The sequence below is a fragment of the Budorcas taxicolor genome, chromosome 1, assembly GCF_023091745.1.
Source record: "Budorcas taxicolor isolate Tak-1 chromosome 1, Takin1.1, whole genome shotgun sequence".
Taxonomy (NCBI): Eukaryota; Metazoa; Chordata; class Mammalia; order Artiodactyla; family Bovidae; genus Budorcas; species Budorcas taxicolor.
The window spans coordinates 207,627,683-207,655,281 of NC_068910.1; the positions used below are offsets into that span (position 1 = coordinate 207,627,683).

General features: G+C 45.9%; 1 protein-coding gene across 2 annotated transcripts in view; it reads right to left on the reverse strand.

Annotated features, from left to right (window-relative positions):
- The window catches only part of HSF2BP (heat shock transcription factor 2 binding protein), an 84,871-nt gene that overhangs the window by 6,917 nt on the left and 50,355 nt on the right, over positions 1–27,599 (reverse strand). For both annotated transcript variants that reach the window (XR_008199255.1, XM_052638418.1), the window contains exon 8: positions 26,730–26,833. Coding sequence is in view for 1 of the 2 variants with exons in the window: in XM_052638418.1 (XP_052494378.1) it covers positions 26,730–26,833 (104 nt within the window). In the remaining variant the exon portion in view is untranslated. The remainder of the gene's footprint in view (positions 1–26,729; positions 26,834–27,599) is intronic.

The window sequence follows — 27,599 nt, forward strand, 5'->3', positions numbered from 1 at the left end:
CTGGTGCGGCCCAGGCCCAGCCTCAGACCCTCTCACTCCCTGGATGGTGTCCACTGCTGCAGCCGCACAGGCGTCCTCCACCATTGACGGCTCACAGGGCGGCCTCCAGCCCCGGCCTCTGCATGGCTCAGCTCAGAAATCCAACTGTGCCCTTCAATCTCCCTTTGAACATGGAACAGGCCTCCCAAATTTAACATGAGAAGAATTACTGTTTCTCCCAAGTCCCCCCCAACAGCACCACCAGGGACAATTTATTGTTCGGTCACTCAGTCGTGCCTGACTCTTTGCGACCCCATGGACTGTTGTGTCCAACTCTGCAACCCCATGGATTGTCGCTCACCAGGCTCCTCTGTCCATGGGATTTCCCAGGCAAGAATACTGGAATGGGTTGCCATTTCCTTCTCCAGGGAATCTTCCTGACCCAGGGATCAAACCTACATTTCCTGCATTGCAGGTGGATTCTTTACCACTGAGCCACCAGGGAAGCCCAGGTACCAACTACTCAGCCCCAAACCTGAGCATCAACCTGGCTTCCCCTCCCTCATATTCCCTTCCCTTCAATATCGATCTTGAATCCAGTCACATCAATCACTGTTACCACCCCTGCTGTCCCCAGACTACCACAACCTTCTCACTCACACCCCGCGCCTGACCCGATCCCCTTGCAGCAGCCAGATGGAGCCTGGAGACAGCCCCTCAGCCCAGGGCCACCCCTGCTCTTCCTGCAGAGGCTGCTCCAGCCCAGCGGGTCCCTGACCTCCTCTCCTGACACACCCCCACGCCTCTCTACCACACTGGCTGCTTCACCCCCACGTCCTCACAAGCCCAGGGCCACTGCACAGCCCTCCCGCACCACCCCTCATCACAGAGCTCTGACGGCTCTTCCTCCACCTCACTCGGGCCTCCACTGCCCACAGAGCAGTCCCACTTGGCCCCGGGAGCCCTCTTACTACCCTGTCTTCACTGTACTAGAAGATCCCCACCACTCTGCTGGTCGCCAGGTCTCCCGAACTGAATGTAAGCTCCATGAGGGAAGAGCTTGGCCTGGTCACTTCCGAACGTCCAGTTCCCAGGCAGGACCGGTGCTCAGGGACACCTGTAAGACAGGTGCTGCTCGAGCGCTCCTGCCCATGGTGCCGGCCGCCCTGGGGGCAGAGGAAGGCCCTCCCAACTCCGCGGTGAAGTCTACAGAGGAGATGCCAAGCGCAGCAGTGTACTTTGTGGGAGACAAAATAAATACAGCCTCTAGTCTCTACTCTCTTACCTAGTTAGGGATTTTTTTTTCAGTAAAGTAGTTGCAGGCCATTAACAAGTAACAGATGAGAAAGTACAAATACAAGTCTGTTGGTAATATTCGTCATGATACCCTAAGGAAGGAATGATCAGTCTTGGGGGTGGGACATCTGGAAAGGTTCCCTAGAGAACGCTTTCAAGTTGGATTTTGAAGATCTGGGAACATAAAGCATCTAATCATTTATCCTATTTCTCATTTTTTCTTTCCAAAATCCAAAAAGATGTTATACTGTCAACCTTTACCAATTACAGGATGTGAGGATCTTGGCTCCTTCCATCAGCTCCTGTTTCTGGATTGCCCTCCAGCACAGACTCCACACTGCCCTCTTTCCAAATCACTTCTCAGCTTTCTCCATATCCTTAACACAATACTTCAGACAACAGATCACACACAGAGGGGAGTGGGAAAAGGTCACCTGGCCCAGCTAGGAACCTGCTCCTTTTCTAAAACACACTTGCACAGCAGATGGGTCAGCTCTGACACACACGCAGAGCCTGACTCACACCCAAATTAGTCCCACTTCAACACTCGTGGTAACACATTAAAATACGCAGATGTCAGTAACCATAACAGAAGTACGGCCGGAAAACACAGAATTCTCAGAACGGTGTATCATCTCTTAAATGGAGGTAACACACAATTTTCACATCTCAAAGTAAATGAAGGTTTAAACGATAACAACAGCATGGCCCAGGAGAGAACGCACAGGCTCAGGTGGGGAGTATGAAGTCAGAGGGCCAGGATGTGACCAGCACCACAAGGTACCCTGCTAACTGCCCGGCCTTGGCCAGGAAGGACTTCTCACGCTCTCTGAGTCTCGGCCCCAGGACACAGGCCCATCTCAGAGGGTTTGAGAGGCATGTGAGATAACACATGTAATAACCCCTTGCTGGGTGGACCAGGAGCCCATAAACGTGGCTGCTAGACTCTGACTGGCTGCCGTGCTGCCTCCAGCTGTGGCGATTATCACACAACTATGGCCTGTCAGGATTCAGGCATCTTACCTACAAGAGCTTCCAAGGGTTGCCTTTTGGGTTATTTTTCTGGGAAGTTTAGCTTATGGATAGTCCATCTGAAGCAAGCAGGTTTGTGCCAGCAGCGGTAGCGGTTTCCGGAGATGATGCAGCACAGGGGGAAGCAGCGGCAGGATGAGAAGACGAGGCTGGGGACTGGACGCACAGATGGCCAGCTCCCAAGTGCTTCCTGAGGAGGAACGCAGCCACACCACACACCCAAGGGAAACAGAAAGCTACCCAATTCACTCCTGCTGTCATTTTCTTTGTTGAAATTGTGCCCTCACACAAAGAAGGAAAAATGCTGAAAGAAAAAAAAAAAGCAAAAGGCAGCAGTGACCCGTAGGATAACACCAAACTTGGTGTTAGAGTCCTGGAAGGAGAGGGGTTGGAAGACATGAACGCACCGTGAAGATACAACGGCCCCAAATACCCAAATGTGAGGTAAACCACAAGCCTAGAGAGCTGCACCAAGGCTTGGCTTGTCTAATGCACCAAGATGTTTGAACACCAGTGACAACGAGAGACTCACAGAAGGGAAAAGAGGGAAAACCACGTGAGGTGGCGGAAAGGTAAGAAGGACAGCAGACTCCTGGTGAGAACACAGGAGGGCCAGAGGGCGGGGGCAATGTCTTCAAAGTAATGACGCTTGGAAGCCCACACCCAACAAAGCATCCTCTGAAAATCATGGCAAATAAACAGTTTGTAAGACAAACAGAAATGGAGAGAATTCTACCCCAGGCAAGCCTGCGCCCCAAGAAATGGCAAAAGTCCTTTAGGCAGGAGAATGCTACAGGTGGAAACTGAGATCCACACAAAGGCATGGGAGCACCAACAGTGGGCAATCACGCACGCTTTTCTTCCTGTCTTTTCAATCTCTTTAAAAGGGAGCTGATTAAATCAAAATAATAAAAATGTATTTCTAGGTTTTCAACACACATATAACAACTTTAAGAGAATAGAAGAGGGAAAAGAAGTATACTGTTGACACTACACGTGAGCGGCTGGAAGGTGGACTGTGATAAGCTAAGTGTGTGTATCTTATGCACCAGAGTAACACTATAAGAAATACTTTTTAGAAAGAGAAGTAGCTAATGAACCAGTAACGGAGATAAAATGGAATAAAACAAAGCTACTAAATTTATCCAAAAAAAGAAGGGTGAAAAAGAACAAAGAACAGATGTGAAAAGTAGAAAACAAATAGCAAAATGACACTTAAGACCCCAAAAAATTAATAATCAAATCAAACAAATTATCTAAACATTACAATTAAAAAGCAGAGATTTTTCTAATTAATTTAAAAAATTCAAGGCCCAACTATATGCTGTTTACAAGAAATCCACATTAAATATAAAGAAAAAGGCAGGTAAAAGAATGGAAATACATTTTTTTAACATTTTATATACATACAAGTGTATTTTATACATGTATGTTTTGCATATGTATTTAAATATACTAATACTAATCCCTGATGGCTCAGACAGTAAAGAACCCACCTGCAATGCAGGAGGCCCAGGTTTGATCCCTGAGTTGGGAAGAGTCCCTGGAGAAGGGCATGGCAATCCACTCCAGTATTCTTGCTTGGAGAATTCCATAGACAGACCATGGGGTCGCAAAGAGTTGGATACGACTGAACGACTCTCAGTCAGTCAATGCTAATCAAAAGAAAGATGCAGGGGCTATACTAGCCTCAAGTAAAGTAGCATTCAGAGGAAGGACTATTACCAGGGTTAAGGAAGGACATTTTGAAATGATTAAAAGAAAACTCTATCTATTAACAGGACATAACCAACATAAATGTTTACATACTGAATAAGAGAGCTTCAAAACACATGAAGTGAAAACTGACAGAACGGAAAGAAAGTAAATCCACAGTCATGGTCAAAGATTTCAATATTCTTCTCTTGATATCTGATAGAAAAGTTAAAAATCAGTAAGGATATAGAAGACTAAACAACATATCAGCCAACCTGAAAGCTGCTGCTGTTGTCACTAGCATTTATAGAACACACCACCCCAAAACAATAAGAGACGCAATCTTTATCAAGTGTGGTGGAACATTCACAAGACAGACCACATCTGGCACTAAAAGGCAAGTCTCCACAAATAAAAAAGGACTGGAACCAGACATGTACGTTCTCTTACCACAGTAGAATTAAATTGCAAATCTATACCAGAAACACATCTAACAACCTCCAAATATTTGGAAATGTCAACTTAGCTTCGAACACGCACCATACAGGAAACATACTGAACAGTCAGTCATGTGGCATCATAACCCCTAGAGCCAGACACACCTGACCTGCTATACCTCATCCTGCGCTGTACCAGTCAGGCCTAACAGACTTCTGTGTATATTCAAAACTACAGGTGCCTTAGCATTCTCTTCACTGCAGGTTACCCAGGGTCCTCAAGAGGCCACCAGACAGCACTGCAGACCCCAGAAGGCCCACGAGGTCCCGCAGGCCACACCCCTTCCCTTCACTGCCTCTCCCTTCCATGGGCTCCCCCCCTCCCACCTCACCCTGCCCCACAGCTCCCGGGGTGCACCCTCCACCTCCACCCCAGTCCTCCCACACAGCTTCGTCCCACAGCTCTCCAGGCCTGCCCTCCCAAGGAGTCCAGGACATCTGGATGCTGGTCTAATGGCCCTACTCAGAGTCTGGAAAGACCCCTGGCACAGCTCTCCTGCCCCCTCTAGGGCAAGTCTCCTGGCTACTGCCCAGCAGAGAAAGCACAGGTCAGGGCTCAGCGTTCCCCACCTCACCTCCTGGGCCAGCCGCTCGCCTGGTAATCAGCAGGTGCTCAACAGTGTCTAGAGAATGGATGAGTGAATCTGCAGGTGAGAGATTATGGGGGTGAATGTGCTCTCCAAGCAGGCGCCTGCCACATGCCGCATGGGGAAGCAAAGCAGGTTCTGACCAGGGTTCCCCCACTTGTGAGCAGTGACTCCAGACAAAAAACAGTTTCTGTGACACATTTATGCCCAAGGTGACAGATGGGACAAACACAACCCGCTCTACACATGGCTGTGAGAGTCAGTCCCATGTGCGGTGGGCTCATGGCTCTGTAAACCGGCCATGTGGTGCATAGCCCAGAGGACACGGGTTCCCCAAGGACTGGTCCATAACGCTCCACTCTCGAGTGAGGAAAATGAGGGAAACCCACACACTGAGAATAGACAGCCTAGGAACCTCAGTCAAAACATGAACAGAGAGCCAGGGACCTTGCAGTGACCTCCAGAGGCCAGACCCACATCCCTCCTGCACTGGACAAGAGCTAACAGAGCTCTTGTCAGACTGCAGGTGACGGCCGAGCACCACGTGGGGCACAGACCATGTGCCTGTAATGGCAGGCACCCTGGCAGACTGGCGGGAGAAAAGAGGGGCTGGCCAGGTTCCAGCAAAGAGGCAGGGTAAGGAGGGTCCTCACACAGGATGCGGGACCCACACGGGAGCCGAGAGCCACTGAGGGACAGGTGACCCCAGGCTTCCTGGCTCCCCTGCCTCTACGTTCCACACATCCTTCCCCTGCTCTCATGCCCACGGTTTCAGACCAGCTCTGAGGTGGGCAGCTGGGCTTGCGAGGGACTCAGCAATTAGGAAGAAGGTGCTCTGGATGCAGACAAAGGCATCCCACGATGGCTGCCCTGAGGTCAAGTACTCCCCAAGCCCCTGCTCTGTAAGCTCCCTGGGCCCAGCTGGTCTCTGAGCAGACTGCCTCCAGCCAGCCTGCCCTGGAAAACATCACAGTCACCTCACTGTGCCCCTTTAGCTGACGAATCTATGTAGCACTTTAATTCGATAAAAACCAGTCCACCATCCTCTTATCTGGAGAAGGAAATGGCAACCCACACCGGTGTTCCTGCCTGGAGAATTCCATGGACAGAAGAGCTTAGTGGGCTACAGTCCATGGGGTCACAAAGAGTCGGACACGACTAAACGACTAACATATCCTCTTATCAGTCAGTTGGCTGCCCCATACCTCCTAACTCTTCTCAAGACACCAGCAAATCGACAAGTTGGGTGTTTATCTTGGAAGCAACAGTCCTTATCATCTTTTTTAAAATTAAAGAAACCTTCTTCTGAACTGTGATAGAAACTGTGAATTAATCCTCTCCAACACCCCCACACACACACAACCCCACACACACACAACCCCACACACACACACCCCCAACAACACCCCACCATATACACACACACCCACACACCCCACACACACACCCTTGAAGACCCCAGAGTTGCGAGACTCTCCTCTGCCTCCAGGAGGAAGCAGGCAATCTGCTGGACAGATCCTGGTTTCCCTGCTAGGAGACAGAGGCCCCCTTGGGAAGGCCAGGAACAGGCCACACCAGAGCTGCCCAGACTCCTTTCTCTCAGGGAGCGGCTAAGGGGCTAGCCTCTTCCACAAGCCTCTTATCCTCATCCATCAGAAGGCAAACAGAATGAAAACCACAATCACAGGAAACTAACCAAACTGATCACTTGTTCCACAGCCTTGTCTAACTCAATGAAACTATGAGCCATGCTGTGCAGGGCCACCCAAGATAGATGGGTCGTGGTGGAAAGTTCTGAAAAATGTGGTCCACTGGAGAAAGGAATGGCAAATCACTTCAGCATTCTTGCCTTCAGAACCCCATGAACAGTATGAAAAGGCAAAAAGATATGACACTGAAAGATGAACTCCCCAGGTTGGTAGGTGCCCAATATACTACTGGAGAAGAGTGGAGAAATAACTCCAGAAAGAATGAAGCAGCTGAGCCAAAGTGGAAACAACACGCAGCTGGGGACGTGTCTGGTGGTGAAAGTAAAGTCCAATGCTGTAAAGAACAATACTGCATAGGAACCTGGAATGTTAGGTCCATGAATCAAGGTAAATTGGACATGGTCAAGCAAGAGATTGCAAGAGTGAACATCAACATTTTAGTGATCAGTGAACTAAAATGAATGAAATTTTAGTTCACTAAAATCAATGGGAGAATTTAATTCAGATGACCATTATATCTACTACGGTGGGCAAGAATCCCTTAGAAGAAATGGAGTAGCTCTCACAGTCAACCAAAAAGTCCAAAATGCAGTACTTGGGTACAATCTCAAAAATGACAGAATGATCTCTGTTCATTTCCAAGGCAAACCATTCAATATCACGGTAATCCAAGTCTATGAACCAACCACTTATGCTGAAGAAGCTGAAGTTGAATGGTTCTATGAAGATCTACAAGACCTTCTAGAACTAACACCCCCCAAAAGACGTCTTTTCATTATAGGAGACTAGAATGCAAAGCAGGAAGTCATGAGATACCTGGCATAACAGGCAAGTTTGGCCTTGGAGTACAAAACAAAGCAGGGCAAAGGCAAACCGAGTTTTGCCAAGAGAACGCACTGGTCATAGCAAACACCTTCTTCCAACAACACAAGAGATGACTCTACACATGGACATCATCAGACGGTCAACACCAAAATCAGACTGATTATATTCTTGGCAGCCAAAGATGGAGACGCACCAAAAACAAGACTGGAAGCTGACTATGGCTCAGAACATGAACTCCTTATTGCAAAATTCAGACTTAAGTTGAAGAAAGTAGGGAAAACCACTAGGCCATTCGGGGGTGGGGGTGGGTGGTGGTGGTAGTGGTGGTGTGTGTGTGTGTGTGTGTGTGTGTGTGTGTGTGTGTGTGTGTGTGTGTTAGTTGCTCAGTTGTGTCCACCTCTTTGTGACCCCAGGGACTGAAACCTGCCAGGCTCCTCTGTCCATGAAATTCTCCAGGCAAGAATACTAGAGTGGGTTGCCATTTTCTTTTCCAGGGAATCTTCCCGAGTCAGGGATCGAACCTGGGCTTCCCACATTGCAGAAAAACTCTTTACAGTCTGAGCCACTAGGGAAGCCAATTCAGGTATGACCTAAATCAAATACCTTACAATTATACAGTGGAAGTGACAAACAGAGTCAAGGGATTAGATCTGATAGAGTGCCTAAAGAACTATGGATGAAAATTCATAACATTATACAGGACGCAGTGATCAAAACCATCCCCAAGTAAAAGAAATCCAAAGAGGCAAAATGGTTGTCTCAGGAGGCCTTACAAATAGCTGAGAAAAGAAGAGAGGCTAAAGGCAAAGGAGATAAGGAAAGATACACCCATCTGAATCCAGAGTTCCACAGAATAGCAAGGAGAGACAGGAAAGCCTTCCTAAGTGAACAATGTAAAGAACTAGAGGAAAACAACAGAATGAGAAGGACTAGAGATCTCTTCAAGAAAATCAGAGACACCAAGGGAACATTTCATTCAGAGAGGGGCATGATAAAGGACAGCAGCAGTATGGACCTAACAGAAGCAGAAGATATTAAGAAGAGGTGGCAAGAATACACAGAAGAGCTGTACAAAAAAGACGTTCATGACCCGGATTGGTCACCTATAGCCAGACATCCTGGAATGCGAAGTCAAGTGGGCCTTAGGAAGCATCAATATGAACAAAACTAGTGGAGCTGATGGAATTCCAGCGGAGTTATTTCAAATCTTAAAAGATGATGCCGTTAAAGTGCTGCACTCCATATACAAGAAAATTTGGAAAACTCAGCAGTGGCCACAGGACTGGAAAAGTTAAGTTTTTATTCCAATCCCAAAGAATGGCAATGCCAAAGAGTGCTCAAACTGCTGCACAGTTGCACTTATCTCACATGCTAGCAAGGTAATGCTCAAAATCCTTCAAGCTAGGCTTCAGCAGTACATGAACCAAGAACTTCCAGATGTACAAGTAGGATTTAGAAAAGGTAGAGGAACCAGAGATCAAATTGCCAACATCTTTTAGATCATAGAAAAAGCAAGAGAATCCCAGAAAAACATCTACTTCTGCTTCATTGACTACACTAGAGCCTTTGACTGTATGGATCACAACAAACTGTGGAAAATTCTTCAAGAGATGGGAATACCAGACCCCTTACATGCCTCCTGAAAAATCAGTACGCAGATCAAGAAGCAACAGTCATAACCAGACATGGAACAACAGACTGGTTCCAAAGTGGGAAAGGACTCCGTCAAGACTATATATTGTCACTCTGCTTATTTAACGTATACGCAGAGTACATCATGTGAGTACAACTGCAGAGTACAAAAGCCAGGTTGGATGAAGCACAAGCTGGAATCAAGACTGCCGAGAGAAATAATAACCTCAGATGCACAGATGATGCCACCCTTATGGCAGAAAGCAAAGAGGAACTAAAGAGCCTCCTGATGAAGCTAAAAGAGAAGAATGAAAAAGCTGGCTTAAAACTCAACATTCAGAAAACTAAGATTACGGTATCTAGTCCCATCACTTCATGGCAAATAGATGGGAAAAATGTGCAAACTGTCAGATTTCATTTTCTTGGGCTCCAAAATCACTGCAGATGGTGACTGCAGCCATGAAATTAAAAGACGCTTGCTCCTTGGAAGAATAGCTATGACAAACCTAGACAGCATATTAAAAAACAGAGACATTACTTTGACGGCAAAGGCCCTTATAGTCAAAGCTATTGTTTTCCCAGCAGTCATGTACGCATGTGAGTTGGACCATAAAGAACGCTGAATGCCGAAGAATTGATGTTTTTGAACTGTGGTGTTGGAGAAGACTCTTGAGAGCCCCCTGGACTGTAAGGAGATCAAACCAATCAATCCTAAAGGAAATCAAATCTGAATATTCATTGGAAGGACTAATGCTGAAGCTGAAGTGCCAATACTTTGGCCACCTGATGAGAAGAGCTGACTCATTAGAAAAGACTCTGATTCTGGGAAAGACTGAGGGCAGGAGGAAAAGGGGACAACAGAGGATGAGATGGCTGGATGGCAGCACTGACTCAATGAATATGAATTTCAGCAAACTCCAGGAGATGGTAAAGGACAGGGAAGTCTGGTGTGCTGCAGTCCATGGGGGTCACAAAGAGTCAGATATAACTGAGCAACTGAAGAACACAGTAAGGGTCTGGGAGGACCAGCAAGAGACATACAGGGTCTGGGCGTCCCGCTCCGCCACTCTTCTAGGACTGAGGAGCCCTGTGTACCGGGTGGTCCAAGCGCAGGAGCCACAGGAAGCCTTCCCGCCCCTTCCTCACTTCTAGTGAAGTTCTCACCGTGCTTTTAAAACAGCCTGTTATTTTCTTTCTGACTTAAGAATCAGACTCAAAATGTTTGGACCTCTGGGGTTTAGCAGTTTTCCAATGCTACAGTGTTTCTCACAGTCCTGGTAGTAGGCAGTCAGCTACTGACAGAGGTCAGAGCATATGAAAACACAGTGCTTTCTCAGACCCACGAGGACCTCGTCATTCAGGGTTGTGGGACCCTCCCTGTACACTGAGAATCAGAGCAGCTTCTTTCAGAGTCTGCATTTCCACAGAGAAGCCATGACCTGCTGCGAGAAGGCCATCTTTCACCTGGGCTCTCAGACCAGCTTCAGGAGTCAAGAAAATGTTGATCTCTCCAGTCGTGAGATGGGAGGAACAGAAATCTAGCTGCCATGGGACTACGTGTAGAACTGACCACCTACTGCAGGTCTGACTCTTTCTAGAAGGGATCATGATAAAAAAAAAAAACTCACATCTGACGAGCAATTCACCACATACCAAGTGTCTTGACACACATTACTGCCTTTTTTACTTTAAGGAAAATCTCCTTAGGCCAAAGGGGAACCAACACTGCTGTCAAGGAACCTGGTGACTCAGAGGTAAAGAATCTGCCTGCCAATGCAGGAGACACAGGAGACTCAGGTTCCATCCCTGGATCGGGAAGATCCCCTGGAGGAGGAAATGGCAACGAGCTCCAGTATTCTTGCCTGGAGAATCTCATGGCAGAGGACCCTGGCAGGCTACAGTCCATGGGGTCACAAAGAGTTGGACATGACTGAGTGAGCACACGTGCACAAGCACGCACACACAACCTGCTGAAGAGGGAAGGGGTGCTTCTTCCCCAGCTCAGCAGAGGAATGGGCTGTGAGAATCCCGCTGCAGAGGAAGAGAACTCCCCAAGGAGCTTTCCTCCTCCTGGAGGGAGGAGAGTGGCCAAGATGAGGGCCATCTGAAGACAGGGGCCAACCCCATTGAAAGTCAGAGGGTGTTCAAATCCTAACTCAAAAGCCCCCTCCAGAGTCCCACATGAAATTGTGTGAAGAGACCAACCTCAGAAAGAGCCCCTGCCCTCCTAGGCCCAGAGCTCAGCAGCTTAAATTTCTAAGTGGAGAAACAGGGAAGCTTTTCTACGCCTCGCATGGAATCAATTTCACAAAAACACCACAGCCCTAGCTGTGCAGCCTCAGAGCACCCCAGGCTTCCACGAGCCTCAGCACCTTTGTGTATAAAATGTCCCTCTGTGAAGAATACACACAGCACAGTCAGCACAGGCTCCAGTCCAGGGGCTGCCACGCAGTGAGTGTGTGGAGAACAAGCTGTACTCACGTGTGCCCTCCACTCTGTTCACCATGGAAGGACCGTGAGTGCGGGCTAACAGATTAAAAATAAGCCAGTCACATATATTCGACAAAATAGTACACAGAAAGCAATCCTCCACTTCATGTCTCACAGATGAAAACCCTGCCTTGGCGATGCTGAACCTTTAAAGAATGAAATCACTAAAGTCTGTCTTCCTGAGATTTAAGCCCTCTGCATGGCCTTGAAAATTAAACGTGTAAGTTACTTCTTTGGCCAAGGTTTTAAATCATGTGAAGTAAAACACAGCTAACTCCATGAAACACACACACAACTTTCCCTGAACACTATCTGAAGCCAAAATAATGCTTTGAACCATCCTGATGACATGTTCAGTTCCCAGTTTCACTTATTCTTGATAATAACAGCTACCATTATTAAATGAGTTTGAGCAGGCTCCAGGAGTTGGTGATGGACAGGGAAGCCTGGCATGCTGCAGTCCATGGGGTCGCAAAGAGTCGGACACGACTGAGCGAGTGAACGAAACTGACTGACCATTATGAAAAATGTGTTCAGCAGAACCATTTGAAATTGCTCTTTCTATGCGTCCTTTCAGCTATGTGACCCAGTTCACCCCCAGGCCCAGGCACTGTGTTGGGTGCCCTGTGTCCATGGACGGACTAACTGAAGCCTTGCAGTCACTCCGAAGCAAGAGTCAGTGTCACCATTTTACAGACCAAGAGCGGACACAGAGGCTGGTCAACAAACTTACTTGGGGTCAACAGCTAACAAGTAGGATTTGCACCCCTAATCTATGACTGTACTTCTCCACCATACACAGGGGGCTCTGCTAAATCTTCACATTTTATAAAGAAGAGAAAAGCAGGCACATTGATGCTGGCAGGATACACTTTCAAGCCAGTGCAGATGTCACCTCCCACTATCACACCTTGTTTATATGCTTTCATTCTGCACGTCCAGAAACTTGGAACTGATTTAGGAAATGTTATTGTATTCACTACAGAAACGGTGAGTCAGAACACTTCAGCTAAAAATACAATACTACTACTCAAACTGGCTTAAGCAACTAATCACACTTATGACATCTTATCAAGTCCAGACTAGAGCTGGATTCACTGGCTCAGGTACACTGCCAAAGACCTCAGTCCGCTCTTCCCCCATCCCTGCCCTCCACTGCCTCACTGTACGGCAAATGCACTCCGCTCATGCTTCAAGGCTCCATGCTTCCTTGCTCACATCCAACAAGGGGAAAGCCTCTCCACCCTCCATGGGTCTAGCCCGGCCTCATTACCTCATGCGTCCACTTCCAAACCAGTGACTGAGGGCCATGCACTGAGTGGACAAGCCCTGAATCCAAAACCAATCACTGACACAGGCCAGGACTGCCTGACCACTAATCCCAACCCTGTCCTACACAGTACAGTCACCCGGAAGGTGTGAACCCTTGACACCCAGGCCCACTCCCAACCAGTTACATATATCACAGCTTCCACAGATAGGGGCCCAAAGCTGACTAGCAGCGACAGGTAGGGTGCACTGAAATTAAACGACGTTTGCTCCTTGGAAGAATAGCTATGACCAAACGACAGCATATTAAAGAGCAGAGACATTACTTTGTCAACAAAGGTCCATCTAGTCAAAGCTGCGGTTTTTCCAGTGGTCATGCATGGATGTGAGAGTTGGATGTGTGTCTGTGTTCTCTTTAGTTAGTAGTTCAGGTGCTCAGTCATGTCTGACTTTGCGACCCCACAGACTGTAGCACGCCAGGTTTCTCTGTCCATCACCAACTCCTGGAGCTTGCTCAAACTCATGTCCATCGAGTCGGTGATGCCATCCAACCATCTCATCCTTTGTCATTCCCTTCTCCTCCTGCCTTCAATCTTTCCCAGCATCAGGGTCTCTTCCAAGGAGTCAGTTCTTTGCATCAGGTGGCCAAAGTTTCAGCTTCAGTATCAGTCCTTCCAACGAATATTAAGGACTGATTTCCTTTAGGATTGACTGGTTTGATCTCCTTGCAGTCCAAGGGACTCTCAAGAGTCTTCTCCAACACCACTGCTCAAAAGCATCAACTCTTCAGTGCTCAGCTTTCTTTATAGTCCAACTCTCACATCCATACATGACTACGGAAAAACCATAGCCTTGACTAGATGGACTTTGTTGGCCAAGTAATGTCTCTGCTTTTTAATATGCTGAGTGGGTTGGTCATAGCTATTCTTCCAAGGAGCAAGAGTCTTTTAATTTCATGGCTGCAGTCACTATCAGCAGTTGGAGCCCAAGAAAATAAAGTCTGTCACTGTGCCCATTGTTTCCCCATCTATTTGCCATGAAGTGATGGGAGCAGATGACATGATCTTCGTTTTCTGAAAGTCGAGTTTTAAGCCAACTTTTTCACTCTCCTCTTTCACTTTCATCAAGAGGCTCTTTAGTTCTTCTTTGCTTTCTGCCATGAAGTTATACTTCATGAAATAAACATGAAGTATATTTCTTCTGGCAGTCTTGATTCCAGCTTGTGCTTCATCCAGCCTGACATTTCACATGATATATTCTACATATAAGTTAAATAATATACAACCTGATGTACTCCTTTCCTGATCTGGAATCAGTCTGTTGTTCCATGCCCAGTTCTAAATGTTACTTCTTGACCTGCATACATATTTCTCAGGAGGCAGGTAAGGTGGTCTGGTATTCCCATTTCTTGAAGAATTTTCCAGTTTGCTGTGATCCACATGGTCAAAGGCTTTGGCGTAGTCAATAAAGCAAAAGTAGACGTTTTTCTGGAATTCTCCTGCTTTTTCTATGATCCAACGGATGTTGGCAATTTGATCTCTGGTTTCTCTGCCTTTTCTAAATCCAGCTTGAACATCTGGAGTTCTTTTCTTCCCCACAAAAGCCCCTGCTGAAGTTTAGATCTCTTTCCCGATGTCACATGGTCCACGGAAGGGACATGACCTAGGGTGCTGCCTAAGTCGTGCACAGTGTCCAGCATGCACAGACACGACCAGAATCATCACGAGAGAGAGGCAGGTGGCTCCTAACTCAGCAGCTGCAGCTCAGCAACTGAGCCGCCTCAGCATTGTGGGGAGCACAGTGGCATGCCCTATAAACCAGGGGTGACCATCTTCGAGGGCTGTGACCTGACCCAGCTGGAAGAATGGCTCTGAAGAATCCTGTGTCCCTCATGCAGCAGAACTGGAGCTCTGCGGGCGCCTCCCCAGGCTAACCAGCTGAGGAGCCATGCCTTCCACGCTGCCCCTGAATTGCAGTCATGGTGGCTCCCGGTTCTCAGGCCTTCCCCCAGCTCTGAGAGCCAGCTCTGCTATGTGACAGTCTCCACACCCCAGGCCTCTGCTTCATCACTCCTCTAAGAACGACTCCCACACCTATGCCTCTGGCCCATTACGTGAGCCCCAAGTTTCTCATCTCCAATGACCTCTTGAATAGGTTCCTTCAGACTGTACTTTTACTGTTACTTCAAACTGAGCATACCCCACACCAAACTCACACACACACATATATATACATAATTTTATTTGTTTAGTTTTGGCTGTGCTGGTCTCTGTTGCTGCACAGGCCTTCCCTGATTTCGGCAAGCAGAGGGCTCTTCTCTAGCTGCGCTGTGCAGGCTTCTCGCTGCAGTGGCTTCTTGTGTCGCACCGCATGGGCTCTAGGGCACGCAGCTTCCGTAGCTGCAGCTGCCGGGGTCTTAGAGCACAGGTTCAAATGCAGTGCATGGGATTAGTTGCTTCGTGGCATGTGGGATCTTCCCAGATCAGGGATCGAATCCATGCCTCCTGCATTGGCAGGTGGATTCTTGACCACTGAGCCACCAGGAAGGTCCCCAAAGCTAATCTTTCTATATCAACTATCTCCCCTGTCTAAACTGTGACCATGAATTAATTATACTTACACTTTGATCACAGACTACAGTAATTTTCAACTGTTCGCAGCTTGTTGGATTTGACCCAGGTAAGCCAAATGTTTTCTGACATCCTTCAAGATATAAAGTAGTCATCTGATCACTCAATTCCATCAACAACTGAAAATCAAACATTTAAACTATGTTTCCTATTAAAATCGTTGTGTAAGGTCTGATTAATCAAAGAGAACAGACTCCCTGATCTCCTGTGGAAAGGTTGACTGATTTGTCCTACTGGACCTTCTGAAGGCCAAGTGTCAAGTCAATAATGTTAGAGAGATTTTTATTGCTTTTTCTTTTTAAGATAAATACCACATCCACTGTACTAACAGTTTAAACACTGTGTTAATGCAAAGCATTAGGAGAAATATTTAACCAACATAATAAAACATTTATATAGAAAATATTTGTAAATAAAGACCTTAAATATGTTGCTTTTTGATCACATGTTATCGTCACAGTTCATGTAATAAAGATGTATGTAGCTTACTAGAATCATGACTCTTGCAAGGCCATCTATTGGGCTGATAGGAATGTTGAAAATATGTAACTTAACTTTCACCAGCACCCAAACTCTCAGCCTTTCTCTGTGCATATAACCCAAATATATATTCCCAAATGCCAAGTATTCTCTGTGATATAACCAAATTACAGACAGAGCTTTGCATCTTTGTGAGAAGATGGACCACTGCATGCTAGCTGAAGGGCTTCCTTCATTGGCTGGAGATGTATCTTTGAGCACGTCCTGTGGATTACAGGTGCCTGGGGTTATCAGTGAGCCAAACAGGACTGCTGACCTCTTAGAGCTCTCATTCCCGTGTGGCAAACAGTCAACAACAAGTGGACCAACCAGGGGACTACAAAGAATATCAGAAGGTGGCTGGTGCTCAGAAAAGGAGAACATGAAACCACAGTGAGGAGACAGGCAGAACAAAGGTACACTGCTCTCACTGAAGGGAAAACGATGCTTATACTAACTCCAGAAAACAAGAGACGCTCCTCACAGAAGATGTTGGAGTAACTCAAAATTTGAGAACAAGGTAAAGAGCCAAGCCTTGGGAAGGGCAGAGTGAAGTCAACTGCAAACTGGAGGACACCTTCCTGCATCCCTGTGTCAGCACTCTGAGCTGGCTGCCATGACCAACAGCACAGATATACTGCCCTAGGCGGCCAGGCAGGTATCCACAGGGCAGCCCTGGTCACACCTCATAGGTCCAGGGCCCAGACTGGGAAAAATACTCTTTTTCAGCAGCTCCAGCTAGAACATACCTAGCAGATGACTCTGGTCTGGTTCAGGTCGCATGCCCATCACTACAGTCATCACTGAGGCACTGCTAGGCCCCACACTAACCAGAAAGTGAGAGTAAAAGTCACCCAGTCAGGTCCAACTCTTTGCAACCCCATGGAATTTTCCATTCCATGGAATTTTCCAGGCCAGAATACTGGAGTGGGTAGCCCTTCCCTTCTCCAGGGGATCTTCCCAACCCAGGGATTGAACCCAGGTCTCCCGCATTGCGGGCAAATTCTTTACCAGCTGAGCCACAAGAGAAGTCCAAGAATACTGGAGTGGGTAGCCTATCCCTTCTCCAGCAGATCTTCCCAACCCAGGAACTGAACCAGGGTCTCCTGCATTGCAGGCAGATTCTTTACCAACTGACACTAACCAGGGGTCCAGGTAAAAGGCCCACTCCAGGGAAGAAGGCAGGAAGAACATGCTGAGCAGACACAAGCAACAGCGCTACAGAAACTGAGTCAAGGCTAGTGCTCCTAGCCCGAGCATGCCATGAGCTTCACTGAACTACGGTCCAAGAAGATATCCCATACGGTTCTGGTCATATGAAATTGAGATCTGCTTCAAAACCCAGAAAATGATCACTTTCATAAATTTCCCACATGTGTCTGAAACAAGCCAACGGCTGGAGTCTTCTATGCATTTGGGGCGGGGGAGGGGGCAGACTGACTGTACTTTTCAAACCATTCACATCCTTACTGGGTGTTTGTGCTTTTCTAGCTATCAAGCATGGAGTGGAGTGGGATAAAACCCCCCTGATCGTGGGTTTGTGAATCCCTTCTCATGAGTACCTCTGGGAGCCCCGCCAGGCTCCTCACTGACGGTGGGAATGGGCTCTGCTTCCTGTCCCCAGGCCCCGGGAGGACACAGGAACTAAAGGTCATCTGGATAGATGCCCTCAGAGTTAGCTTGGATCCCCAGTAGCCTCTCCACCATCAGCTTTCATTCAGCTTTTGTGCTCTGGGTATAATTACTATTTTTCTAGCTCAGAGGAGGAGTTTAAAATGTTTTTGTTTTGTTTTAACACCTCACCCAACATTTTGACTGTTTTCAGTGAGGAGAGTTGTCCAGGACCTATTCCATCACCCCCCTGCCTCCTAATCCATGGCCTGTGAGGATGGACTAGGGGAGATCTGTGGGAGGTGACTGAAGGCCTCTAAACAAAAGACAGTGGAGGCTCAAAACCACGTGGAAGTGGTGGACTGTGGTCAGACTATGGATGTATTCTGAAAGTAGGGCCATCAGGATTTCCTAACAGATTGCACATGGGTGTCAGAGAAAAAGGAGACAAAAACTACTCCACGTCTTTACAGGCTGGAGAAACTAGAAACAGTCATCAACTGAAGCCGGAAGGCCATGGTAGAGGTTGGTGGGGAAAGGTTGGGAACTTAGTTAGCTGAGTGGAGATGTCAAATAAACAGTTGGATAAGTGAGCCTGGCGTCAGGGAGAGGGTCTGGACTAAAGATACAAACTGGGCAGAACTATCAATGTTTACTATCACTTAGATAAACCAAATATGTGCAGGACAGGAGTCCTACATGCTTATTCAACACTGTCAACAAGAGCAGAAAAAAGCAGCATGGAAAGCTAAAGGTGAGGCCTTCACGCCAGTGCACATTAACGATTACAGATCATACGCCCATCAGCCCCACTCGCTCTGGCCCATCAGCTAAGTGCTAGAGTCCAAGTCAGCTCTGCGGCTTAAGAGGAATGTGAAGAATCTGCAGAAAGCCTGGGAAAAAGCCAGCCACATAGCTGAATAAAGGGAAGGAAAGTGCAACCCAGCAAAGGTTAAAGGAAATGAGATTATTTAGTCAGGGATGATAAATAGCAACTGTCTTGTACCCTGGATCAAAGAAGTCCGGAAACTTGAAAGCAACTTGCTACCTTTAGGTCAAACAAACTGAAAGGCAGTGTGCTTTCACCATGGCATAAAAGATTTAGATTAAAAGTAAAAAGGGAAACACCTATTTAACACCTATTTAAATACCTACTGTATCAGGTGTTGGCTCGGGCACTACTGTGTTTTAATACACACTGAGACCCTTGAGGCAGATCAGAAAAGGGAGATCCTAAAAGGTAAGTTCCCAAGTAGAAGAGCTGTCATTTCCCCCAGGTTTAAGGAATCCTAAAATCCATGTTCCTTAAAACATATCAAATTTCCTAACATGAAAACTGATAAATGTAGGAACTATTTACTGGAAGAAGTAATTAAATCTTTTTCTCTTACAAATTAGGAGAGATTCTTATTTTCTAGTACAATATCATACAGCAGATCTACCTAAAAGCAAAGGGGCAGAAAAAGACAGTTTTAAAATTCTTAGTCCTGAGCAGTTATGACAGTCTAGAGTTATGAAAACAGCCACACCACTACAACCAACACTGAGGACATACTGCTTCTCAGACGATATTTCTGTTTTCTCATTCTGTAATAAAATATATATTCATCTTCCTAAAACACACACCAAATTCTGTAACAAATTTCAACTTTTAAGTTGAAGCAATTTTCAACATAATTCAGGGGACAAACATCCTGGGCTTGACAGACCTTGTTTTCAATCTGCCTGCGGTAACAAATACCTCTAAGGACATCAAGAAGATGACCTTTCAGAAGACTGATTAGGCTTGGGCTGTACTCACTGTGTCAAAAGTACCATTACTGTTATCATGAACAAGGAACCTTGCCAGCGGAGACAAGAGACATTAAGGCATCTTCGCCCCACCCCCCACTGCAAGGGACCCGCAGTTCAAGCAGGAACAAGCCACCCTGGTCAAAGAACGCCACCTCTGGTGACTGTCTGGAACTGACAGACACTGTTGGGTCGTTGGCTACCGCTTTCACTTCAGTCGCTCAGTCGTGTCCGACTCTTTGCGACCCCATGAATCGCAGCACGCCAGGCCTCCCTGTCCATCACCAACTCCTGGAGTTCACTCAGACTCGCGTCCATCGAGTCAGTGATGCCATCCAGCCATCTCATCCTCTGTCGTCCCCTTCTCCTCCTGCCCCCAATCCCTCCCAGCATCAGAGTCTTTTCCAATGAGCCAACTCTTCGCACGAGGTGGCCAAATACTGGAGTTTCAGCCTTTGCATCATTCCTTCCAAAGAAATCCCAGGGCTGATCTCCTTCAGAATGGACTGGTTGGATCTCCTTGCAGTCCAAGGGACTCTCAAGAGTCTTCCCCAACACCACAGATCAAAAACATCAATTCTTCGGCGCTCAGCTTTCTTCACAGTCCAACTCTCACATCCATACATGACCACAGGAAAAACCACAGCCTTGACTGAGACAGACGCTAGTCGGCAAGTAATGTCTCTGCTTTTGAATATGCTATCTAGGTTGGTCATAACTTTTCTTCCAAGGAGTAAGCATCTTTTAATTTCATGGCTGCAATCACCATCTGCAGTGATTTTGGAGCCCCAAAAAATAAAGTCTGACACTGTTTCCACTGTTTCCCTATCTGTTTCCCATGAAGTGATGGGACCAGATGCCATGATCTTCATTTTCTGAATGCTGAGCCTCAAGCCAACTTTTTCGCTCTCCTCTTTCACTTTCATCAAGAGGCTTTTTAGTTTCTCTTCACTTTCTGCCATAAGGGTGGTGTCATCTGCATATCTGAGGTGATTGATATTTCTCCCGACAATCTTGATTCCAGCTTGTGTTTCCTCCAGTTCAGCGTTTCTCATGATGTACTCTGCATATATGTTAAATAAGCAGGGTGACAATATACAGCCTTGACGTACTCCTTTTTCCTATTTGGAACCAGTCTGTTGTTCCATGTCCAGTTCTAACTGTTGCTTCCTGACCTGCATACAGATTTCTCAAGAGGCAGGTCAGGTGGTCTGGTATTCCCACCTCTTTGAGAATTTTCCACAGTTTATTGTCATCCATACAGTCAAAAGCTTTGGCATAGTCAATAAAGCAGAAATCGATGTTTTTCTGGAACTCTCTTGCTTTTTCCATGATCCAGCAGATGTTGGCAATTTGATCTCTGGTTCCTCTGCCTTTTCTAAAGCCAGCTTGAACATCTGGAAGTTCATAGTTCATGCATTACTGAAGCCTGGATTGGAGAATTTTGAGCATTACTTCACTAGCATGTGAGATGAGTGCAATTATGCGGTAGTTTGAGCATTCTTTGGCATTGCCTTTCTTTGGAATTGGAATGAAAACTGACCTTTTCCAGTCCTGTGGCCACTGCTGAGTTTTCCAAATTTGCTGGCATATTGAGTGCAGCACTTTCACAGCATCATCTTTCAGGATTTGAAACAGCTCAACTGGAATTCCATCACCTCCACTAGCTTTGTTCATAGTGATGCTTTCTAAGGCCCACTTGACTTCACATTCCAGGATGTCTGGCTCTAGATGAGTGATCACATCATCATGATTATCTGGGTCGTGAAGATCTTTTTTGTACAGTTCTTCCAGGTATTCTTGCCACCTCTTCTTAACATCTTCTGCTTCTGTTAGGTCCAGACCATTTCTGTCCTTTATCAAGCCCATCTTTGCATGAAATGTTCCCTTGGTATGTCTAATTTTCTTGAAGAGATCTCTAGTCTTTCCCATTCTGTTGTTTTCCTCTATTTCTTTGCATTGATCGCTGAAGAAGGCTTTCTTATCTCTTCTTGCTATTCTCTGGAACTCTGCATTCAGATGCTTATATCTTTCCTTTCCTCCTTTGTTTTTTGCTTCTCTTCTTTTCATAGCTATTTGTAAGGCCTCCTCAGACAGCCATTTTGCTTTTTTGCCTTTCTTTTCCATGGGGATGGTCTTGATCCCTGTCTCCTGTACAATGTTACGAACCTCATTCCATAGTTCATCAGGCACTCTATCTATCAGATCTAGTCCCTTAAATCTATTTCTCACTTCCACTGTATAATCATAAGGGATTTGATTTAGGTCATACCTGAATGGTCTAGCGGTTTTCCCTACTTTCTTCAATTTAAGTCTGAATTTGGTAATAAGGAGTTCATGATCTGAGCCACAGTCAGCTCCTGGTCTTGTTTTTGCTGACTGTATAGAGCTTCTCCATCTTTGGCTGCAAAGAATATAATCAATCTGATTTCGGTGTTGACCATCTGGTGATGTCCATGTGTAGAGTCTTCTCTTTGTTGGAAGAGGGTGTTTGCTATGACCAGTGCATGTTCTTGGCAAAACTCTATTAGTCTTTGCCCTGCTTCATCCTGCATTCCAAGGCCAAATTTGCCTGTTACTCCAGGTGTTTCTTGACTTCTTACTTTTGCATTCCAGTCTCCTATAATGAAAAGGACATCTTTTTTGGGTGTTAGTTCTAAAAGGTCTTGTAGGTCTTCATAGAACCGCTCAACTTCAGCTTCTTCAGCATTACTGGTTGGGGCATAGCCTTGGATTACTGTGATATTGAATGGTTTGCCTTGGAAACGAACAGAGATCATTCTGTCGTTTTTGAGATTGCGTCCAATTACTGCATTTCGGACTCTTTTGTTGACCATGATGGCTACTCCATTTCTTCTAAGGGATTCCTGCCCACAGTAGTAGATATAATGGTCATCTGAGTTAAATTTACCCATTCCAGTCCATTTTAGTTCGCTGATTCCTAGAATGTCGACGTTCATTCTTGCCATCTCTTGTTGACCACTTCCAATTTGCCTTGATTCATGGACCTGACATTCCAGGTTCCTATGCAATATTGCTACCTCTTAGAGTAGCCTAAATTAAAACAAAACTCAGAAGGACCTTCACTTGGCCCTGGAACATTTCTGGAGCACCACAGGTAGAAAAGACCTTCTTTCTATAGAACAACTGGCAGAAGGTGCTGGAAGATCACTGGCTGCAAGCGAGCTTAAATAGAGAGGGTTTGTGGTTTTGGGACATCATCTCTCAGGCTGAGCCACGCCAAATCTGGAGACAAGGGAAGGTGACAGGTCACTTGGAACTAAGTGTCCATCTTAGAGGTACTTCCTGCAGGGCAGAGGTCAGCAGAGTGGCTGAGAGACAGGGCCTGGAACTCAGCTGCCCAGACTCCCCCCCAGGTATGACCTTGAGGAAGTCACTTCACCCCTGCATGCCTCACTTTCCCTATATACAAAACATAAATGATCATATTTACCTAATAAGAGTACTGAGAGAACTAGATCTGTGAACACACATAAAGCACTTAAGCAGTGACTGGCACTCAAAGGGCACAAGGAACTTATCTAACTATCCTCGCCCTTTTCCCACCCTACCTCCAGCTGGGACCCTCTGCCTGCATGTGGCCCACACTAACCAGCCTCAACAGTGACACCCCTTCCCCTCCAAGTCCAAGGCCAACCTCTGAGTCTATGGGTTCCTTGGTTCATATTCTCAAGAGAAAAAAAGCTGTTTGGTGAGGTTTCTAGTCCTCGTGGGCATGAGTCATCCTGCACTATAAACATGGCCCCCTCCCCCGGCCACCTCCTTCCAGCTCTGGAAGGTGTGGGGTTTCACCTGACTGGCAGTTTACGAAGCAGCACACTGCAGTCTACCAGACGCTGGTAGGAGGCACAGACACCGGTGTCCAAGACCAAGAACAGTGCTCCTCCACAGCAACAGCCACATCCAGGGGGTCAGCACGGTCCAGCGAGACTCAGCTCCGCAGGGCCAGCCACACACCAAGGGGTGCACGCTCAGGGAAGCCACATCTTTCACAGGGGGAGTAGCCCTGCCAGAGCGCCCCCTAGAGGGAAGCGTGACCCGTCCCACATGAGCGTCAACAAGCCCACCCTTCCTTCCGTCCTCATGGTGCTCACGGCACATGCAGCCAGAGAAAAGGTCAGATCCTCTACTCTCCCAGAGGTATCTAAATAGATGGATGTGTATACACTATTTCACTGATTGCAAGACTCGGTATTGCTAAAATGTCAAGTCTCCCCAAGATGAGCTGTCAATTCAACACAATCCTAACAAAAATACCAACAAGATTTTTTTTTTTTTTAGAAAGTGACAAGCTGATCCTCAAACTTGTATGGAAATGCAAAGGACTTTAGAAACAGTCAAGACAACTTTGACAAATAAGAAGAAAGTTGGAGGAGTTACATTACCTGACTTACAGATTTCTTCTAAAGTATGGTATTGGCATCATGATACAAAAATGGGTCCACAAAACAGAATAATAGAGCCCGAAACTACACCCTCTCATAGAAGGTCACCAGATTTTCAGCAAAGGTCCAAACACGGCCCTGCTGAGCAGGGAAAATCTTCCAGACAAATGGAGACGGATCACCTAGGTGGTGGCTTCATGCAAAATAGAACACACACAACTTGGAGTCCTAGCTCTCAATACATATTAATTCAAATTTATCACAGACCTAAATGTGAAATGGAGAAATGCAAAAAGATAGAAGAAAACATTTTAAAAATCCATGTGACCTTCAGTTAGGCAAAAATTTCTATACCAAGAGCATGATTCATAGAAGAAAAAGAACAATAAATTAAACATCACCAAAATTAATAACTTCTGTTCTTTAAAGATGCTATTAAGAGCATGAAAAGGCAAGCAACAGACTGGGAGAAATAATCTGCAAACTAGATATGTGACAAAGGATTTGTATGCAGAATACGCAAAGAATCTCAGTGTTCAATTGAAACAACCTGATTTTCTTTTAATGGGCAAAAAGCGTGAACAGACATTTAATCAGAGAAGATATCAGGATGGGCAAATAAACACAGGAAGAGATGCTCAACATCATTAGTCATAACATAAATGCAAATTAGTAATAACTAAATACAAATTAGTAATAACATAAATGTAGTGATCTACAGTCATGAAATTAAAAGACGCTTGCTCCTTGGAAGAAAAGCTATGACCAACCTAGTCAGCATATTAAAAAGCAGAGACATTACTTTGCCGACAAAGGTCTGTCTAGTCAAAGCTATGGTTTTTTTCAGTAGTCACATATGGATGTGAGAGACGAACCATAAAGAAGGCTGAGTGCTGAAGAATTGATGCTTTTGAACTGCGGTGTTGGAGAAGACTCTTGAGAGTCCCTTGGACTTCAAGGAGATCAAACCAGCCCATCCTAAAGAAAATCAGTCCTGAATATTCATTGGAAGGACTGATGCTGAAGCTGAAACTCCAATACTTTGGCCACCTGATGTGAAGAACTGACTCCTTGGAAAAGACCCTCATGCTGGGGAAGACTGAAGGCAGGAGAAGGGAACAACAGAGGATGATGGTTAGATGGCATCACCAACTCGGTGGACATGAGTTGAGCAAGCTCTGGGAGTTGGTGATGGACAGGGAAGCCTGGCATGCTGCAGTCCATGGGGTGGCAAAGAGTCAGACACGACTGAGCGACTCAACTGAGACTAAGTGAGGTCTGTCACCCACCATTTCCCCACCCCCAGAACATCTACAGTTAAGCAGAACAAGCACAGAGAGCAATGACAAAGACGCACAGCCAGCGCTAGCCCTCTGCTGGGGCAGAGGAGGGGCGGGGGGAGCGTGTGCAGAACAGCGCCGCTGCTGCGCAGTGACAGCTGGGTGACTTCATTAAAACGGGCGTGCACCTACTACACAGGCCAGATGCTGTCCTTCTAGGTATGTGCCCGGGAGAAATGGAAGCCTATGTCCCCGCAGAGACATGCAAGGTGCTCACGGCAGCTTTGCTCATAATAAGCCCAACCTGGGGACAGCCCACGGCTGAATAAATAAGGCAACTGCACTTTACCCACATAACAGGATACTTACTATTTAGCAATAAAAAGGAATCAACTACTAATACACAAAACATAGATGGATTTCTCAAAATAAGTATGCTGAGTGAAAAAGAGGCAAAAAAGAATGCAAAATGCATGGTTCCATTTATATAAACCTGGAGAAATTAAAACGAACCTGTAACACAGAGAGAAAGTGAGTGATTTTCTAGGAAGAGGAACACAGGGGTGGGAAGGAGAGCTCCAAGGGGCAAGGGTACCTTTCAGGAGTGACAGTGACGCTCGTTACCTCGATTGTGATGACGCTTTCACCATGTATAACTTACGTCAAAACTTACCAACTGTTTGCCTTAAACGGGCATAGTCTATTGCACGTCAATTATACCTCAAAAAGTGTTACCAAAAAATAAGCATTTACTACCAGCTGAAGCTCAAAAATAGAGGCTGATCTGACTTACAAAAAAAAAAGGGGAGTTAACTATTTTGAACACTTGAATGAAATATGTTTCTACTAAAAATATATTAAAAATTATGCTGAACAGATGGGGGCAAAATTTTAGGTTCAATTGGAGGTAAGGAAGAAGAGGAGAAAGAGTAAATAAATTTTTTATTCCAAAGAAAATAAAAAACATTATATATACACACACATATTGATATGTATGTGTGTATATATATACACATGTATATATATATTGATATGCATGTGTATATACATACGTGTATATATAGGGGTGTGTGTGTGTGTACATGGACCTCCAGCACTGCAGACTCTCAGACTTTTCGCCTGCACCACTGCTTCATGACGGGATTTCTCTATACCTGGTGTTCAGAGCCACAGACAACACATACGGTGCTGTATCCTTCACAAAGAAAGGAATGGGTTACTGCCACTTACTAGCTGTTTTATTAGGTAATTTTTCTCTGTATCACAGAATCACAACTAAACTGAAAGCAATACTTCAGAAACAGAACTAGAAATAACTGAGCACACCAGGGAGATTTCTGTAATCTAAAATCTGTTTCTTAAAAAACTGGTAACACCTTGGGATAATCCACTCTCACATCTAATACTTTACCACTCCCTCCAGCCACAGAGGAACACGTACACCAGCTGCACGAGGAACCTACAGGTGGACCCCTCCTTACCACTCAGAAGCCACCACAGCAAAGGGATGAATCCTGGGCTCTCACTAATGTACTTCAAGCCTTTCAGATTGATGCTCACGTTGTACAGGGACATCAGCATTAACCTGAAACATAAAAGAGAATGGCGCTGAAATGCTGGCTCCCCCACCACAGTTTCACCCTAAATGAATCTCCTGGTTCACAGGACCCTAACACATTTAGGGGAGCCCCTACACTTGAGATATCCAATGCTTCAATCTGGAAGACAGGCATAGTAAGTAGAAGGTATGCGAAATAATACTTGTCTCTATGAGGCTTCCTGAAAGGGGGGAACAATAATGCCATGTAATCCCACCTTTTATGAACTTACATAATTAAGAGACACAAATGAGGGCACAGGAAACCTCGAAGCCTTATTTACCTTTTATTAACCTTTTGTTACCAATACTGCATTTACATACAGGCAACCCTCAATTCATAAGTATACTCTACTCTAAAGGTTCAATTCACTGTTTAAAATTTAATCCTACCTTTCAATGAATGTTACCCATGAAGTCTCGGTGGCCAGGTCAGGCCATTCAACCCTGTTTAATCTACCATATAAGGATGAAGAAAGCCACAATCCAACCATCGCTAGCAACCAACAATCCTACTGACCTGGAGTTAAACAGGGTTTTACAAGTGGTCTTGGGAAAGGACCACAGCTAGTAATACAGAGTCAAATAAAAACTGAAAAGCTATAGGGTTGACTTCTGACAATATTGCAGAATAGAGAGAACCCCAAAACTTCATATTGCAAAGTAACAGAAAAGGCTATACAAATATTTTGCAAACTCTTGAAAATGAATGGGCTTGCAAGAAATGACGGGAGACCATCTCTTACCAGGAACT